This window comes from Nicotiana sylvestris, chromosome 3 (genome assembly GCF_000393655.2).
Source record: "Nicotiana sylvestris chromosome 3, ASM39365v2, whole genome shotgun sequence".
Lineage (NCBI taxonomy): Eukaryota > Viridiplantae > Streptophyta > Magnoliopsida > Solanales > Solanaceae > Nicotiana > Nicotiana sylvestris.
Window position 1 is genome coordinate 176,655,408 of NC_091059.1, and position 19,781 is coordinate 176,675,188.

The window sequence follows — 19,781 nt, forward strand, 5'->3', positions numbered from 1 at the left end:
CACTCTTTGGGTCATTTCTTCCTGTACCATCTTTCGGGCAGGCTTCTCAGTTTTTGCAGCAAGATCAAACGAGTACGAGTGGTACTCAGGAGAGTGGTACTGCTCTTGTTGTATCGCAAATTGTGACTCATGACGAGGAACCCTCCGACTCTGAGTCTCTGGAGCACTTGTAACAGCTTCGACGTTAGTTGTCATTTTTCTTTGAGGCACAAACAGACCACCTCAACTTTCTTCACAATTCAACACCAAATATGTTAGAATAGACTCAGTCGGTCCTTATTATTATCAACATATATATATATATATATATATATATATATATATATATATATATTTATTTATTTATTTATTTATTTATTTACCTTTGTTTTTCTTTTTCTTTTTTTCTCTTTTTCATCATTTTTTTTGTGTGTGGTCGAATCTTATGGAGATTGACGTATCATGACCCCGCATGAATCAGACCTTGCGTAGTTCGGACTAATAAAAGATAAACAATAATAAACACATTTTTTTGGTATTTCCAACTTTCAAATTAAAACCAACTTGATTGCAAAAGTTTAAAAACTAGCCACACTATTGACAAGAGACAACAAACGGACTCGAAAATCAAACTAACTTGCACACTCTAATCAAAGAATTACCAACTCCAAACAGATAGCCAGTTCGTTTCCCCACTTGCTAAATGCAACCAAACAGTTATTTTTTGCTAATGTGGCCCCTTCCAAATTTCATATAAATTTTGAGGTCGGGGAGGATTATTTTATGACACTTTTACCAACTTGTCCATTCTATTACGAAAACAACCTTTCGACAACTGAAAGATACTCTAAGGCTATTTCGGCAAGAACGGTTTAAGACGCGGCCGAAGCTGGCTCGGTTTATTATGACAAAATTCAAACGGTATTCACCTGACCGCCGACTCTTTGTTTTTTTTTTCAAATTATAAATAAACCTGGTGTTGCAAACACGGCCCTTCAGCGCCTCGGGGGCGAAGATTTATAAGGCTGTGTGGGTTAACTCAAAATGACCCAAAGGTGGCTGTTTATGCCAAGTCAGTCTTCTGGCGTCCCTTTCGGGAGCATTGGGCTATTTATGACAAAACAGCATCACCTGACTTATTTATAACTCTTTTTATCGTTTTTCAAATTAGAAAAGTCAATATTGCAAACACGGCCTGTCAACGTCTCGGGGACGAAGATTTTTAAGGTTGTGTGGGTCAACTGGACCAAATCTTAAAATGACCCAAAGGTGGCAGTTTATGCAAAGTCAGCCTTCCGGCGTCCCTTTCGGGAACATTCGGCTATGTCTTGATAAAACAGCGTCACCCGACTTCTTTATGACAAAAACTAAAATTTGACATGTATTTTTTGTTATCATTATTATTATTTGTTTTTTGGCTTTTTTAGCAAAAGATGGGGTTGGACCCGATGAGGGTTGCCTACGTATCTCACATCCGGTGAGAATCAAACCCGCGTAGTTCGGGCAAAAGAACTACTTTAAAAGAAGAAAGGAAGCATTTTTTGATTGATTTTCTTTTTACAAGAAACACTTCTAAGATATATTTTTTTGAATTTTCATTTGCTTTTTTTTTCTTCATTCTAAAGAAGAAGAAAATATTTTTCGGAATTTTGCTTTTAATAAAAGAAATGCTTCTCAAAAAATGTGTTTTTTTTTTGAATTTTCTTTTCAATTTTGAAAAAAAAAAGAATCAAATATTTTCGGATTTGTTTTTTTTTATATTATTTTTTGAAAACAATTAGAAAGACTTCCTAAAGAAGTCAATAATGGAGAAAATATTTTTGGATTATTTTAATTTTGTCATTTTCATAAACAAACAAATAACACATATTTTAAAAACAATACTCTTTTTTTTTCATCTTTATGGCAAGACAAACTATTTTCTTTTCTATTAATGTTTTTTTTTTAAAATAAAAAGAAAAAAAATAAGACAAAACAATGATTATTTTTTCTACTTTTCCTTTGCTTTAATAAAACAAACTAATAAGACATATATTTTTTTTTTCTCAAAATTTCGGCAGAGTTTCGATACTACTTGGACATTGCTTTTTCTAAAAATAAGTAGTTATATCTCTACACTGTTATTTTCTCCTCTTTTTTCACGATTTTCTAATTTATGAAAAATGATGACAACATACAAAATCTTTTGAATTTTCATGTTTTTTTTTTATTTTATATATATATATATATATATATATTTTTTATATTTATTGTATTTTTTCAAAAATGTGGCATGGGGGACATAGGAAATTCCAAGACTTCTTGGATTCCGCAAATGTTCCCCTTGTGCTTTTCCCAAAAATGAAGCATGGGGGACATAGGGAATTCCAAGACTTCTTGGATTCCACAAAGGTTCCCCATGTGTTTTTTCCCAAAATGTAAAGCGTGGGGGACATATGGAATACCAAGGCCTCTTGAATTCCACAAATGTTCCCATGCTTTTGATTAAAATAAGATCATGCTGGAAAAACGTGCGGCCTTCTTATTAAACGTGATCAACATAACAATTCACCCTTGAATAAGTACAACATGTAGCACATAGGATGCCAAAAGATGGTCTATTATTTTCAGGTTGCTTGTCCTAGACGGACCCAACCCCTGTGTTGAGTCCCCTAAGTCAAATGCACATGATGCAAATAAACGTTCCTACTAGGGATCCAGCATGTGGCTTTGTTATACTAAGTTCAGAACCTCGGTATTTGTTCTAGACATGGCTTACCCGAGCGGACAGCTCGAGCCGGGGGGGGCAGCGTACCGGGAATACAGAAGCTTCACCGGCTTAGCAACTTGTCCGAACCTCGTTCTAAATTGGGATTTGACACTATACAGAAAAGAAGTCGTACGAAGTACACCCTTCTTCATGATTTAGAAGACTCAGAAAGGATAGGGGTTTCGGCACAATTTATATACAGTTCACGTAATATCAAAGCAGTAAAAGCAGCATTTAGCACATTAGGCTCAAAACATGTAAAAATCAGATAATAAATAAAGCCAAATAATAACAATTATTTTAAGCTCGAATTCTTAACCCTGAACCAGTGGTTCTGGGTTTCATTTATCTTCCCCAGCAGAGTCGCCAGAGCTGTCACACCTCATTTTTCCGCACCCGCGGGGGCGCAAGGGAGTTTTTTCCAATTAAAGGACAATCGAAATGGGATTTGTTTGTTTATTTCAGAGTCGCCACTTGGGAGATTTAGGGTGTCCCAAGTCACCAATTTTAATCCCGAATCGAGGAAAAGAATAACTCTATATTACAGTCTACGTACCAGAAATCCGGATAAGGAATTCTGTTAACCCGGGAGAAGGTGTTAGGCATTCCCGAGTTCCGTGGTTCTAGCACGGTCGCTCAACTGTTATATTCGGCTTGATTATCTGATTTTAAATATAATTATGAACCAATGTGCCAATTTTAACTTTTTACTGCTTCATTATTATTATTTTTAAGGAATGTGAACATCGCTTAAAACATATCTTTGGATTGCGTCACATAAAATGCACCCACAATCCGAGACATATTTTATTTGATGTTTTGGGATTTGGATTTGGGTCGCATGAAATGCACACCCAATTTTAAGAAAGTAGATTATTAAACACGCGCTTAAAGAGACTATCGTGTTATTATTTTGGGGAAGGCCGTGAAATTCGCTAGACGACCCTCCTGAATTCTAAGTAATTTTAAACAAGTATTTACTGAGGACCCCGCAATTTGCATTTTTTGTTTGTCGAGGCTCGTCCCATTTATTATTTTAAAAATGAATTTGCAACGTCATGGAAATGCATCTCAGACCACATCACAGTCAATGTACTCGTGATTAGAGACATATTTCGATTTCGTTGAGACTTGGATTTGGGTCACATAAATGCGCACCCGAGTTTAAGGATAATAAATTATTGAATGCGCGCCTAAAGCAACTAGCACATTATTATTTTTGGGTAGGGCCGTGAAATTTGCTAAACGGCCCGTCCCGGAATCTAAGTATTTAATATATACATTTAGAGGGCCCCGCAGCTTGTTTTTTTTTATTTTTGGCGAGGCTCGTCTCATTTTTTATTATTTATTTATTTTCCTTTTTTTTCTTTTAGAAACAGGACAAGGCTAAAATAACTACGTATATAGTCATTTATATATAACGTAATTTATAAAATAACCACGTATATCGAAATGTGTCCCTACAACTTAATTTACACAAGGGACGAAAGGAACAAAGTATACTAAAACATATATTAGTCATTTAAGACACAAACATCTTTAAAATATCACTATGCCATTCTTAAACACTATTACTACATAAAAACTTTGCAAAATTCATTTGAGCTAATTAAAATAATTTGAGAGGTGAATATGTATGAAGGTAAAAAGCAAAGAGAAACAATCCATCTGCCAAATAAGTTACCTACTCTAGCATTAGAACATCTAACCCCAGAAACAAAGAAGTCACGATAAATAAGAATAAAAAAAAAACCTTAGCAGAATAGTTCTCTTTCAAAATCTACGCTCATGTAAAGGATGTAGAAGGCTATGTTCACTATCCCAAGCCTCATAGAGAGGATAGAAATACCCATCTACCATATAACTTCATTTCATCAAAATTTACTCCACGAAATTTGAAAAGAAAGACGAGTAAGAATCTAACCTTAAAAGAATGAATTTGAACCTTGGTTGTTTGACAGCTTTAAGACCCAAAAACGAACAGAACCACGACGGAGCTTCGAACCTCGACTGAAACTCTTGTGTTTAAGTGATGGGAGCTGCTGTTTCGGGTTATTTTGGCAGTATTTTGTTTGCTAATTTGCAGCTGATTTTCGCTGCTCCTCTTGGCTATTTTCGCCGCTGGTCGACTGAGAGTTGGTGGCTGGTTCAGCTACTGGCTGGACTACGGAGAAGGGGGCCTGTTGGTGTGACGGGAGGCTGGTTGTGGTCACCGAACGTGAGGATGGAGCTGGTTTCAATGGAGGAAGAAAGCGAGCTACTGGTTTTCCGGCGAAGAAAGGGGTCGTGTGCTGGTTGTTACGGCAGGTGGTGATGGAGGTGGAGTTCCGACCGGGGCAGTGACGACGATGAGGGAGCTGCTGGTTTTTGGGTTATGGTCGCTAGGGTTTTTTCCTAGGTTTTCTTGAGGAGGAAGAATATGGGGAAGGTGACAGACTGGTTGCGATGGAGTTTGGGAGGAGACGGGGTGGTCGTTTGGTGGTGGTTTGGGCAGTGGTTGACGCGTGAGGTTGTTGATGGAGTGAGTAGGGTTTTCTCTTCTTCTTCTTTAGGAAGAAGAAGCTCGAACAGTGGAAGGGTCTGTTTGGTGCTGCTGGAGGGGTCGTGACGGAGTGGTCGTTTGGTGGTGTTCGCCGGTGAGTGACAATAGGGTTGTTGATGGTGGTTTTGGGGTGTTGGTTTTTCAGTTGCTAGGGTTTTTTGCTTCTTCTTCTTTAGGAAGAAGAAGCGTGAACAGTACCCGTGCAAAAAATTTCAGAACCCCCTTGCTTTGGCCCTTTGTCCGTGTATTTGATACACAATGCCCAGAAAAATGAGCTCCACGCGTGGTGGGGTTCAAGGTTTGTGTCCCCCACGCGTGGTGGGGTTCTCCATGTGTCCTGGACACGGTTTATTATGGGCTAGGTCCGAAATTAGGCCTAAAACCGGGTAGTTTGAACCCGAATATTATTCTTTTGCCCGGACCCGAGAAATAGGAACACGTTGCTTAACTAGTCCTATGTAAGCAAAATAACTACCAAAAATAAGACTAGTATTTAAACAAAACTATATCTTTTTTTAAATATTTTTCAAGATTTAAAATAGCTACAAAATATTAATAAAACTATTTTTTTTGTAATTTTCGTTTTTATATAAAGATAAAATATAAAGTAATATTTTTTGTATTTTTTCCAAATTAAAATGACTATAAAACCTTAATAGAATTATATTTTTTGTAATTTTTGAAATTATATAAAGTACAAAAATAAAGTGCAATGTTTGTATTTTTCAAGTTTACGAGAGATACATAAACTAAAGTTTATATATATATTTTTGAAATTTTTCTTTTTGCAACGAAATAAAGTAAAAATAGTTAATATAGCTATTCTAGACCCAATTTCACATATTCACGCTAAAAATGTGAAAATTCTCGGGGAGGGTCAAAAACAAGCTGCTGTGTAAGCTGCTACAAGCTGCTGTGTAAGCTGCTGCTGTACCAGATATGGATAATCTTCTACTGAGAGCAATATTTATCCATAACGGAGTACTGAATGGATAAGCTTATTATACCCGGTATGGATAATCTTCTACCGGGGGTAATGTTTATCCATAACTGGGTACTGAAAAGATAAGCTTATTATACCCGATATGGATAAACTTCTACTGGGGGTAATGTTTATCCATAACCGGGTACCGAAGTGATAAGCTTCTTCAGGAAGCTTATTTCCAATATAGTACTAAATAGATAAACATATTTACGGTGGAGTCCCATATGGATAAGCTTCTTCAGGAAGCTTATTTACAACGGAGTACTAAATGAACATCCATAATATAATATATTTATAACACTCCCCCTTGGATGTTCATTAAAAGATAATGTGCCTCATTAAAACCTTACTAGGAAAAACCACGTGGGAAAAAAAATCCCAGTGAAGGAAAAAGAGTACACATATTTAGTAAGACACATTGCTAGGTGCCTCATTAAAAACCTTATAAGGAAAACCCCATGGGAAAAACCTTAGTAAGGGAAAAAGAGTGCATCGCGTATTTTACTCCCCCTGATGAAAACCTTGTTTCAAATATTTGAGTCTCCGCATTCCAATCTTGTATACCATCTTCTCAAAAGTTGAAGTTGGCAAAGATTTAGTGAATAAATCTGCTGGATTATTACTTGAACGGATTTGTTGCACATCAATGTCACCACTTTTCTGAAGATCGTGTGTGTAGAACAATTTTGGTGAAATGTGCTTCGTTCTATCTCCTTTTATAAATCCTCCCTTTAATAGTGCTATGCATGAAACATTGTCTCCGTATAATATTGTGGGTCTTTTATCACATTCCAACCCACATGTTTCTCGAATGAATCACTGATCTCAATCATATGCATTCCCTGCTTGCTAGTGTGAAATCGAACTTTATGGGTATCGGATAAATAATCTGCATTACCAATATGATCTGCACCACTTTTGTTAGCATTAGCAAGATAAATAAGTGCACCATCTACACCGAGATAGAGTATTTCAGGACCAAGGAGTTCCTCGTCATCTTCTGGAGGTCGGAACAAATCCTTATTTACTTCAAGTGATCGAACAACCATTGGTGTACTCAATGGGTGCGCTTTGTCCATATAAAAGCGTTTTAAGACCTTTTCTGTATAGGCAAATTAATGGATAAAGATCTCATCTGCTAAATATTCAATTTGCAGACCAAGACAAAGTTTTGTCTTTCCAAGATCTTTCATCTCAAATTCTTTCTTAAGATATTCAATTGCCTTTTGAAGCTCTTCTGGAGTTCCAACAAGATTTATGTCATCAGCATAAACAACAAGTATAACAAATTCTGATGCCATTTTCTTTATAAAAATACATGGACAAATAACATCATTTATGTAACCTTCTTTCAGCAAATATTCACTAAGGCGATTATACCACATGCGCCCAGATTGCTTTAAACCGTACAAAGATCTTTATAATTTGATCGAGTACATTTCTCAAGACTTTGAATTATATGCTTCGGGCATTTTCAATCCTTCAAGGATCTTCATATAGATTTAGCCAAATAAGTCATATAGGTTAAGACTTGTATCTAAATGGTACGACATCTTCAAGTGTCTGGACTGCTAGTCCGATCCTCACAATCGTTTACAATATTGTGCACTATATTGTATTAAATGTATCGTCGACGATCATTTTGTGTCAGTTCCGAAGCGACATAACTTGTGGAGATCTCATCACTTTCTTTATTTTCAGGTACCTGAACTTTTTCGGGAGTTTCATGAAATGTTATGTCGTGGGCTCTTCTAGAGCTTATTTCCTCCTCATTATGATCATTTTGATCATTAGCTCCTACTATTTTTCAAGGATTGTTACCTTTGGAACCGATTGGTCTACCACGCTTCATGCGTACAGTAAACTCTATCCTTCAGGGACTTTAATTTTAATAGGAGCATTTGCAGCTGAAATATGATATTTAATTTTGGATCAGCAAATGCTTCTGGCATTCGACTTGAATTATCTTCTAAGTGAGGATCATGATAATTCGATTCATATAACATATTTTTCAACTGTTTATTCCATCCCTCAAATGTTAGAAAAACTAACATATATCCTCAATCATCTTTGGAAAACATATCTTTGTGTATTATGGTAGAGAAATTAATCACATACCACACAACAAAAGATAGTAAAAATATTTGGTTTCTGATCCTAAACCAATTGTGAAGGGAGGACTTATCATATATTGTTGATCTGATGCATACAAGTGCTGCTATATGCAATTTAGAAAATCTTAGACCAACACATGAAGCTTTGTTCTCATAAGCAATGGTTTAGACATTAATAGGAGGTATTCAATGCTAAACCAGCTTGGATATAAACCAGCATTATCAAGATGAACTGTCTTGATTTCATAATCTGAAAATTATGCTCTTAATCGAGAAAAGCAATTCCAAATGCCAAACTGCAGGTTGACAATAATTACACATGTAACCATCTCATATATGCACCTATAAGTGGTTCACATGATAGGTGAACGGGCCCATATTCACCTTTTATATATTTCAGAATCAGGGGTCTTAGTCCCAACTTTAGCTGGTATAATCAATTCATTATGAGAACAAACAACACATGAGAATTCCTGAAGAATCTTCTAGTTCTTTAGTATATGCTTATCTGAATTTTCAAATAGCTCATTTAAAAATGGCAAATGAAAACTTCAAGTTTATCATGTCATGTGCTATCTCTTAGTAAACTTCTGGTTTACTATGGCATAAACTTTTGCTTTAGTAAACTTCTTGTTTACTCTGATACATGATAGAGTACAAATTAAAGAATAAGGCGGGTAACTTCTCACATACATATTATTTTACCCCCTATGATTGTGGAAACATGAAGATTATCAATCTTCCAATCATTTGTAGCTTCACTATGATAGCCATTTGTATTAGTAAACTTCAGGTTTACTACAACATATGTTTTGACCATAATCATATAATATGAATGACATATTTGTATATAAGCTCTTCGAGAGCCTTAATTTATTATCCACAATCTAATATTTATCTGGCACTACTGGTGTCATGTATTCTTTAGGCAAACATTTAGCTCTTCAGGAGTTATTGATACATTTTGTACTATCAAATATTGCTCAGACACTGCTGGTGTCATGAGAGAAAATCACAATCAAATAAACAATGTAAAACAATTGTTTAAGCACACGAAAACTCTTCTTCATAATATTTTTCCACTTCAGGAGGCAATTTCAACTGTGTTACTTCTTCAGGAGCAAATTTAAAATACGAAATATTGAGTATATATTCTCTCAATTATATTAACTCTTCTGGAGGTGAATTGTAATGTATTCACATCAAGAGCGCGTTCATATTTACCCGACTTATTAGTATTGTCACATTCACTTCAGGGAATGGATTAATATTATCAAAAGTTCTCATCCTTCAGGAAATCGAACATAATTATCTGAATGCGCATTAATCACATCAAATTGTGATGCCTCAACCTCTTTTAAAATATTTACTACTTCAGGAGCAAATCGAGGCGTGCATTTAATATAGAGAATATTTATGTAGCTTATCTTCAATTGTAACTATAGAAAGCCTAAATTATCACTTCTGGTGATCATAGACATATACCACTTCTGGTGGTTAACAAAATATAATTACAATGAGATATATGAAATATAACTACTTCTGGTGGTTGTATATTTCTTGCAAACTCTGCTAGAGTTTAAGTTGATCTAATAATATTATCCATATTCTTTAAAATGACATAAATAAGATATATTATAGTAAACATCATTATCAAATCATAATTTTTCTTTATGTACAACAATTACATAACCATACTATCTATTACAAATAACAAAAATTAAAATATTTACATTTCTACAGATTCACCACCGATTACATGACTTGTTTCTCCTTCTGGGAGTGCAAAGTAATCAGCTACATCCAAATGCATGAAGTCTAAATTATCTTCAGAAATAAAATTTGCTTCAGCATTTTTCTCTGTCTTCTTCAGGGAGGCTTGATAAAGCTCAACCAGGTGCTTTGGCGTACGACAAGTACGTGACCAGTGCCCTTTTCCTCCACATCTATAGCATGCATTTTCTACATTTGGCGCTTGCACCGCTTCATGCTTTTGTTCCTTCCTTTTCCACTGCTGGTGGTGAGAAGGCTTCTTTGGTGCATTATTATTACCATGATTGGGGTTTCTTCCCCGACCACGGTCATGACCACGACTGGGGCCACGACCTCTTCCACGTTTAGCTTGGTGGAAGTTCGTCTCATTCACTTCAGGGAATGGACAAGAACCAATAGGTCGGCTTTCATGATTTTTCATTAATAGCCCATTATGTTGCTCTGCTATAAGAAGATGTGAGATAAGTTCAGAATACTTTTTAAATCCCATCTCTCGATATTGCTGCTGCAGGAGCATATTCGAGGCATGAAAAGTGGTGAAAGTTTTCTCCAACATATCATGATCAGTAATATTATCACCACATAATTTTAATTGGGAAATAATTCTGAACATAGCAGAATTATACTCACTGATAGATTTAAAATCTTGTAGCCTTAGATGAGTCCAATCATAACGTGCCTGTGGAAGAACGACCATCTTCAGGTGGTCATATCTATCTTTCAAATTATTCCACAGTATGACTGGATCTTTAATAGTGAGATATTCCATTTTCAGGCCCTCATCAAGGTGATGGCGTAGGAATATCATTGCTTTGGCACGGTCTTGGTTTGATGCCTGGTTTTTATCCTTGATGGTGTCTGCCAGACCCATCGCATCAAGATGAATTTCAGCATCAAATACCCAAGACATGTAGCTTTTGCCCGATATATCCAGGGCTACAAATTCAAGTTTAGAAAGATTTGACATTATTTAGGAAAAGAAAGTTCTTACCTCAGATACTTTCAAAATATTTGCTCGAGATGGTAGAGCTTCGTGCTGATAACGTGTTATGAAATAAAGACTATAAAGTAAAGACAAGTATAGAGAGAAACTGATATATTATTCGAATTCAAACTGATGTACATAATGAACTGAAATCTCTTCTATTTATAGAAGAAAGGAAGCTGCTCTGTAAGCTGCTACTACAAGCTGCTGTGTAAGCTGCTACTACAAGCTGCAGTGTAAGCTACTATAAGCTGCTGTGTAAGCTGCTACTACAAGCTGCTGTGTAAGCTGCTACAAGCTGTTGTGTAAGCTGCTGCTGTACCAGATATGGATAATCTTCTACTGAGAGCAATATTTATCCATAACAGAGTACTGATGGATAAGCTTATTATACCCGGTATGGATAATCTTCTACCGGGGGTAATGTTTATCCATAACTGGGTACTGAAAAGATAAGCTTATTATACCCGATATGGATAAACTTCTACTGGGGGTAATGTTTATCCATAACCGGGTACCGAAGTGATAAGCTTCTTCAGGAAGCTTATTTCCAATATAGTACTAAATAGATAAACATATTTACGGTGAAGTCCCATATGGATGGGAAGCTTATTTACAACGGAGTACTAAATGAACATTCATAATATAATATATTTATAACAGAAATGAATTTATGTTAGTTTCTTCGCAGTTCTTTCATAATATTTTTTTTTAATCACTCGAGTTTTAATTTATTTGCTTTTTATGATTGCGGCCGAGATAAATATTTGAATCTAACCTTGTTTGTCCGGTTATAGTCCAAGTAGGATTGGTATGCCGACATTGGAATTTTATGTTGCCCACGAAGAAGTAGGCTACTACCACAAAGGCGCAAAACGATAAAGACCCAAAAGAATTTGACCCAAATTCAATTTAATTTCAAAAGTTTGGCTTATATGTAGTTTAAATCGAAAAAGAATTTTAGCTTTAGATGATTTACAATTATATTCTTAAATTATATAAATATTTAAGGTTATAAAAGTTTATCAATATTTTGGGGCTATTTTATCGTGTAATATTTAACACAAATTATTTGTGCTTTTATAATAACAAGACCAACAATTGGCTTATAAATATTAAATAATTAATTTTAATAGAATTTGTCTTCTTCTTAATCTTTATCCAACTCCAAATCATATGATCGTTTAAAAATTTTACTTTTAGGTCCGACTAAATTTGTTTGTGATTATAAATTGGTGTGAATTAATATTAGTTCAAGTTTTAAGTTACACTTTTATCCAATATATAACTATATTATGAAGGACATAAAGGTCAATCAACTTTTTGAAGATATTTTTATCGTACAACATTTAGCGTGGAACATTCGTGCTTTTATAATAATAATCTCTATGCTCGTGCATTACACAAATATTTTATGCCGAATATTACAAATTCGTACCATAAATAAATGTTAGAGTTAGATGATGAGTTGCTTCAAATAAAAGTTATATATTTTTAATGCAAACCAAATCATAATAACTTTGTGATAATCATCACAAAATGGAACAAAATATTTTAAAATTACACAATGATACGAATAAATTTATACATTGGTTAAAGAATGCAACAATTCTTTTATGTAAGTTGTTTATCAAATGACAAGTATAGTATAAATATATTAGGAGTTTATCCAAATTCATAAATATTTCCAACGTGACCAATTTTGTAGTTTTATTAGAAGTCCTAGATATTAGTAGAGTAGGATTTGCTGTCGGCATACGTGGATCAGTTTTAATCCAGAAAGAATTCTATTCTTGAGGTAATATTTGGAATATTACAATTACATCTACCTTTAACTCAAAATTTTAAGGGCATAAAAGTCTATCAAAATTTCGAGGATATTTTAGTCGTTCAACATTTAACATAAATTATTCGTGCTTTTATAATAATATAGATAAATAGATAGATATAGATTAGGCTTAAAGTATGATAATCTCGACTTCAGAAAGAAGAAAGTCTTTAATTAAGAAACTAGTGCTAAGAATTAAACAGTTTACAAAAGTAAATTTAAAGCGATATAATTTGTGGTACTTACGTTTGATTTTTGGTTTAGTTGTTGAAAACCAAAACAAAAATCATTAAAAACAATTTTTCGGAGATCAGATCTGATTTCTGATTAGTTTTTTGTTAACAATTCTGCGGATCGGAGAATATTTGCATTAATTTTTCACAGAAACTACTCCTTTTTAGACTAAACTTTTGGGTTCTCAGAAAAGAGAAGGCTCTTTATAAGAAGCTAACGGGATGGACTGGCCGCCGCTTCCCTCAAGCTTTATTTTCTGATTTCACTCCAGACAGATCATGTTCAATGACTAAGTTAATATCTGTAACTGTTTGTACTTTCAGAGAATAATGTTTAACATCAACTGAATAAATATAATGCAATATTTCTTATTACAACGAACTATGGGAAAAACTGTCGTTCCGTCGAATCAATTTAAGAGGTAATAATTAGTTTTATAAGCCAAGTGGTGTCAACTTTTCTGTTTAGTACATAGTTGATAATGCTAGTGCACGTTACGTTTTGGCAAAATTCTGGTTCAGTTCTTAAGAAATAATAATCTTAGGATCCAAGTTATCCAACTTGGCCAATGAGAAGAGGAAAGTATATTAATGTGAAGTTGTAATGGCGTTCATAAATTTTGTGTGCCTTTTTTTTTTTGTTGCTTAATTGTATTGGGTACTAATATAGTAATATATCGATCGCTTGATTTTTCTTTTTCTTTAATTTAATGAATAAATGAATACTTCGTCCCTTTAATTTATGTGACACACTTTCTTTATTAGTTCATTTCAGAAAGAATGGTATATTTTTATATTTGGAGGCAATGTATTTAAACTTTTTACTTTACTCATTTTACCCTTGATGAAAAGTTTTTATAGTCATACAAATGTTAAGGTCTCACAAGGCTACTTTTATCTTTTAAGTTTGTAAGACCATAAGTTTTGTATTTTCTTAAACTCTATACCTAGTCAATTATATCGCATAAATTGAAATGAGAAGACTAGAAAATTTTCCTTCTACTTCTAGTTGCATATTGTGGTTTGCAAATAAGCTACTTTTAATATCAAAGTCTCTGACATGATTATTTCACTTAATTCCTGGATCGTCGATTCAAAATCCGGCATTAATGAAACAAATACCTCGTCTTCAGTTTCAGTAATCAACTTGCTTGTTATTAATTTGTTGATGTTGTAATAATTAGGGGTTTTTGAATAATTTAAAACAAATTGCATGTCTGTATTATATATTTATTTGTGTCATTGCGATTGTGTTGGATTAAGGAATCGTTCCTGGGTTAAGGTTGTAAAAGAAGAAAGTGTTTCCACGTACGAGGCATGCATAAAGCAATTAGTCCAGAGAGTTTTTGTTTAAACATGGAGTAATTATAATTAAATACGAGATTAGGGAGATCCAATCTTAATGGAGAATTATCAATGTGTGTCAGGCACAAAATCACCATCAAGTTGGGATTAAGAAATTGCAACTTCCTAATTATATAATTCTTATCGTGGTTAAGGTTTACCTTAATGACTAATTAATCATTGATATTAGATACCAGACTACTATGTCGTATACATAATTATATATTACTACCAAGTTTCTGGACCAATTGTCCCTCCTTTTGTTGATCTTTGAATTTGTGTTCATTCATCCATGTTCTCTGTATAACTGAAGTTTCTAGAAAAACGAGATGAGTATGGCTGATTCCTAAAATTCATTAAATCATGACTATTTTATAAATTCTGTGCTTGGTTATATCATGAAACCTCCCTCCCCCCCCCCCAAACACTAATAGCAACATAATACTTAATTACGTACATGACAAGGCATGAAGAAGAATATTTTCCAGGTTTTTTTCTTCAAAAAATATCATTTTCCTGGCAACCGACCTCTTGAAAATAACTTTCCTTGCTCATGTTTTTCTCCAATAAACAATCTAAAATGATTTCTAAATTTTAGAAAGTGTTTGATAGTAACATAAAGTTTACAACAAACAACAACAACATATTCAATGTAATCCCACAAGTAAAATAAAGTTTCTTCTGAAAATATTATTCTTCGTACTAAACACCATTAATCTATTACTAACTGTACGTAGTCATGAAGAAATCAGCTAACCATGGAGACTTGCCATGGATGAGAAGCTGTAGATCTAGACTATAGAGAGAAGAAAAGTGGTTCGATATTTCAGAGGAAGAAGAAGTTGTATTGATTCATTCATTCTCAGTATCTGTACATGCAAATATATAAAATCAACTCTAATCCTTAACTAGAGTTAAAACTAAAACTAACTTGAGTTACACTAACTCTAGTCTAAGGTAAGTTAGTTACAACTAATCTAACTAACTAATGAAGCTTAACCACCACAATCATTACTAATCTCAACACTCCCCCTCAAGCTGAGGGGTATGAACAAATTTTCAACCCCCAGCTTGCTAAGCAAAGAATAGCGTCGGACCTTCCCTAGATCTTTAGTAAGTATGTCTGCCAATTACAATTTGGTGTTAATGTGATGAGTCTGGATAAGGCCTTGCTGCAGCTTTTCTCACACAAAATGACAATCAATGTCAATGTGTTTTGTCCGCTCATGAAAAATGAGATTTGCAACTATCTGGATAGCTGTTTTACTGTCACAATGCAAGGGAATAGGCAGTTGAATCTGGATTCCCAACTCTTTGAATAGTCCTACTAACCATGACACTTCTGCCACTGTGGAGGCCATACTTCTGAACTCTACTTCTGCTGAACTTCTGGAGACTGTGTTTTGTTTCTTAGACTTCCACGATATCAAAGAATTTCCAAATTTGACCAGATACCCTGTAACTGATTTCCTGGACTGGGGACAAGAAGCCCAGTCTGAGTCACAAAATGCAACCAAGCTTTTAGACTGTTGTGAAGGCATCAATAGTCCTAATCCTGGTGCATTTTTGACATATCTGATCACCCTCAATGCTGCATCCATATGTGATCTCTTAGGTTTATGCATAAACTGACTGAGAACCAGAACAACATAGGCTATATCAGGCCTTGTCATAGTCAAGTATAGCAACTTGCCCACTAACCTTTGATAAGGTTCAGGATCAGGTAACACATTGTCCTTCACTCCTGCATTTGTAACATCCTCAGAACCCAAGACAACTTCATCAAATTTTGCTGTAGTCAGCCTTTGATTGCACTCTAATGGAATGGATGCTGGCTTAGCTCCCCCTAGCCCAGAATCAGCTATTAGGTCAAGTGCATATTTCCTCTGATTCATCAGAATGCCAGCCTTGCTGCAAGCAAACTCTATGCCCAAAAAGAATCTGAGCTCCCCCAAATCTTTCATTTTGAACTTCTTTTGCAGATTTTCCCTAGCAGACTGAATTAGGCTAGGATCATTTCCTGTGACTAGGAGGTCATCTACATAAACTAGAATGACAACCAAAGCTGACCCTCTCTGTTGTGTGAACAAAGAGTAGTCAAAGTGACTTTGAACAAATCCCAAATCTCTAAGGGCTTCTATCAACTTCAAGTTTCATTGCCTTGAAGCCTGCTTCAATCCATAGAGTGATTTCTTTAGCTTGCACACCTTGTTCCTGGACTCCCCCTTGATGTTGTACCCTTGTAGTAGCTGCATGTGCACGTCTTCAAATAAGTCACCTTGCAAGAATGCATTGTACACATCCATTTGATAAATGTGCCAATGTTTAGAGGCTGCTACTGCTATAACTGATCTAACAGTGACCATCTTGGCCATAGGTGAAAATGTTTCCTTGTAATCTAGGCTTCCTTTTGGCTGAAACCTTTGGCTACAAGTTTAGCTTTGAGTCTCTCCACCTTACCATTAGCATGATACTTCACTTTATATACCCATTTGCATCCTATAGGAACTTTGTGTGCAGGCAGATCAACAACATCTCATGTATTGTTTTCTTCTAAAGCTGTGACTTTTTGTTGCATAGCAGCTACCCACCTTGCATATTTTGAAGCTTCATGATAATGCTTGGGCTCAACTATAGAGGATTGAGCTGACAAACATCTAACATAAGAAGGAGATAACCTATCATAGGTCAGGTAGTCTGACATATGATATGCATAAGATGTGGACACAAAGTCCTGCAGCCATTTTGGTGGCCCTGTAGTTCTGGGATGCTTTCTGACTGCAATTGGTAGTGCATCATTCATATCTTGCAAATGTGAAGACTCAGTTTGCAATTGTGGTACAACATCAAGAGCAATACTATCAACATCAGGTACAGGAGTAGTGCCAGGTGGAGTATCTGGCTTTTTAGGGATTGGTTCATTCCTTTGTTCAGCATCATTATCATGGTCTGCATTATGATCAGGTGCTAAATCTTTACACAATATGTCTGAAGTACTTGATATATCAGTTGGCTCAAGTAGTGGAAAGAATGGAACATGTGATAGCTTCATTTGTCTAAAAGGAAATATATGTTCCTTAAAGACAACATCCCTGCTAACAATAAACTGTTTAGATTGCAAATCATACAATTTGTAGCCATTTTTAGTTGGAGTGTACCCCATAAACACTGCAGGTAAAGCTCTGGCTAAGAACTTATCTTGCCTCTTAACATTCACAACATAACATAGACAGCCAAACACTCTCATATGGTCTAAAGAAGGTTCAGTATTAAACAGCTTTTCATATGGAGATTTACCCCTTAGAACTGTAGAGGGTAACCTTTTTATGATATGTACTGTTGTAAGAACACACTCACCCCAAAATCTTAGAGGGATGGCAGCTTGGAATCTTAAGGCTCTTGCCACTTCTAGAATATATCTATGTTTCCTCTCCACAACACCATTCTATTGTGGAGTGTACACACATGTCGTTTGATGAATAATTCTCTGTGACTCTAAGAAGTGTTTCACATTTGAATTAACAAATTCTGATCCATTGTCTGTTCTTATAGCTCTAACAAAATAATTAAATTGTGTGTGAATCATGGAAATCAGTCCTTTCATCAACTAATATGTTTCATCTTTGGCATTCATCAGAAATAACCAAGTGGTTTTAGAGAAGTCATCAACAACAGTAAGAAAAAATCTTTTATTGTCATATGTAGGCACCCTGTAAGGCCCCCATACATCTGCATGCAAAAGGTCAAATGAACTCTTTGCTCTACTAGTACTGACAGGAAATGGCAACTTAGTTTGCCTGACTAATGGACAAACAGAACAATCAAAACATATAGTCTCTGATCTTTCTTTTATGAAATGTTGTTTGAGCTTGACAATTTTCTTAATAGCTTCCATAGGCATATGTCCAAGTCTTTGATGCCAGACCTCTAGGTTTATTGAGCTCTGCTTATTCTGTGTTGAAATCTGCATAGTTTTGGTATTTACATTTGGTGTAGATGATTGTTTCTCATGAAGACAACTCCTAATAATGTATAGCCCATTAACTTCACTACCAATCCCCAACACCTTGCCAGTGTAGAGGTCGTGAAACACACATAGATCAGGAAAAAATGCAACCAAGCATTGTAACTCCTTAGTAAGTTTTGAAACCGACAGTAGGTTAAATTTAAAATGTGGAACATGAAGCACATCACTAATCTTGCAATCCTTGAGAATATTAGCTGATCCTCTATGAGTAATTTTAGCTAGATTTCCATTTGGTAGGTGAACTGAGCTACTACTGTTTAATGGAGTTGTATTATTCAATAAGTCAATCATTGAAGTCATGTGATTGGAGGCTCCACTGTCTACAATCCAGTCTTCCTGATTCAAAAAAATCATGAGACATGTGATATTACCTGACTCAAGATTTGCTGCATTAGCTGTGATCTCTGTAGGCTTGCTATTTTGAAGTTGCAAAATCTGCTGGTACTATTCTGGAGTGAAGGTTTGTGCAGTAGGAGTTGGCATGCATCCTGCAGGTGCAGTTTGTTCAACTGCTATGTTAGCTGCTATTTGTGTGTTGTACTTCTTCCTAAACTTGTTATCATTTGGATACCGCACTATTTTGTAACAAACTTCTTTAGTATGTCCCTTCATTTTGCAAAAATCACAGAAGAGGTTGTAATTCTTCCTTATTTTCTGTTGATTTCCAGCCCTATTAGCCATCAATGATATCATTTCAGCATTATCCATGTTAGCAGAAACACTTGCCATAGTCTTTGGCTTTCACGTTCCATTAGCATAGAATATGCCTTGTTCACTGATGGCACTGGAACCATCATCAAGAGTTGACTACGAGCTTGTTCGTAAGACTCAATAAGTCCCATCAGAAATTGTAAAAGCTTTTGACGCTCTATAAACTGAACAAAGTCACGAGAATTTGCAACATCACGACCAGGAATTGGTGCCAAACTGTCAAACTCTGCCCAAAGTACTCTTAATTTTGAGAAATAAGTAGAAATTGAGCTAGTGCCTTGCCTAGGTGTAGCAATTTCTCTATGGATCTGAAAAATCCTAGAACAATCAACTTTGTCAAAACGCTCCTTCAAATCATCCCAAACTTCACTAGCATTCGAGAAATACACCAATCCACTCAACAATTCTGGTGAAACACAGTTCATCAACCAGGATAAAATAATTGCATTACATCGTTCCCAGAGATCAATGAGATTCGTACCGTAATTCTCCTTTTTGCATGTCCCGTCGA

At 35.2% G+C, this 19,781-nt stretch overlaps 2 protein-coding genes across 2 annotated transcripts; both read right to left on the bottom strand.

Moving 5' to 3' along the window:
- Positions 1-15,716: 15,716 nt before the first annotated feature.
- On the bottom strand, positions 15,717-16,907 carry LOC138888407 (uncharacterized mitochondrial protein AtMg00810-like). Its single transcript, XM_070170265.1, has 2 exons — positions 16,740-16,907; positions 15,717-16,607 (listed from the first exon to the last, which is right to left on the bottom strand). Exons 1-2 carry the CDS (start codon positions 16,905-16,907, stop codon positions 15,717-15,719), a joined length of 1,059 nt encoding a protein of 352 aa, XP_070026366.1.
- Positions 16,908-17,068: 161 nt separating this feature from the next.
- LOC104223386 (uncharacterized) lies at positions 17,069-17,779 on the bottom strand. Its single transcript, XM_009774816.1, has one exon. It carries the CDS (start codon positions 17,777-17,779, stop codon positions 17,069-17,071), a length of 711 nt encoding a protein of 236 aa, XP_009773118.1.
- Positions 17,780-19,781: the final 2,002 nt, after the last annotated feature.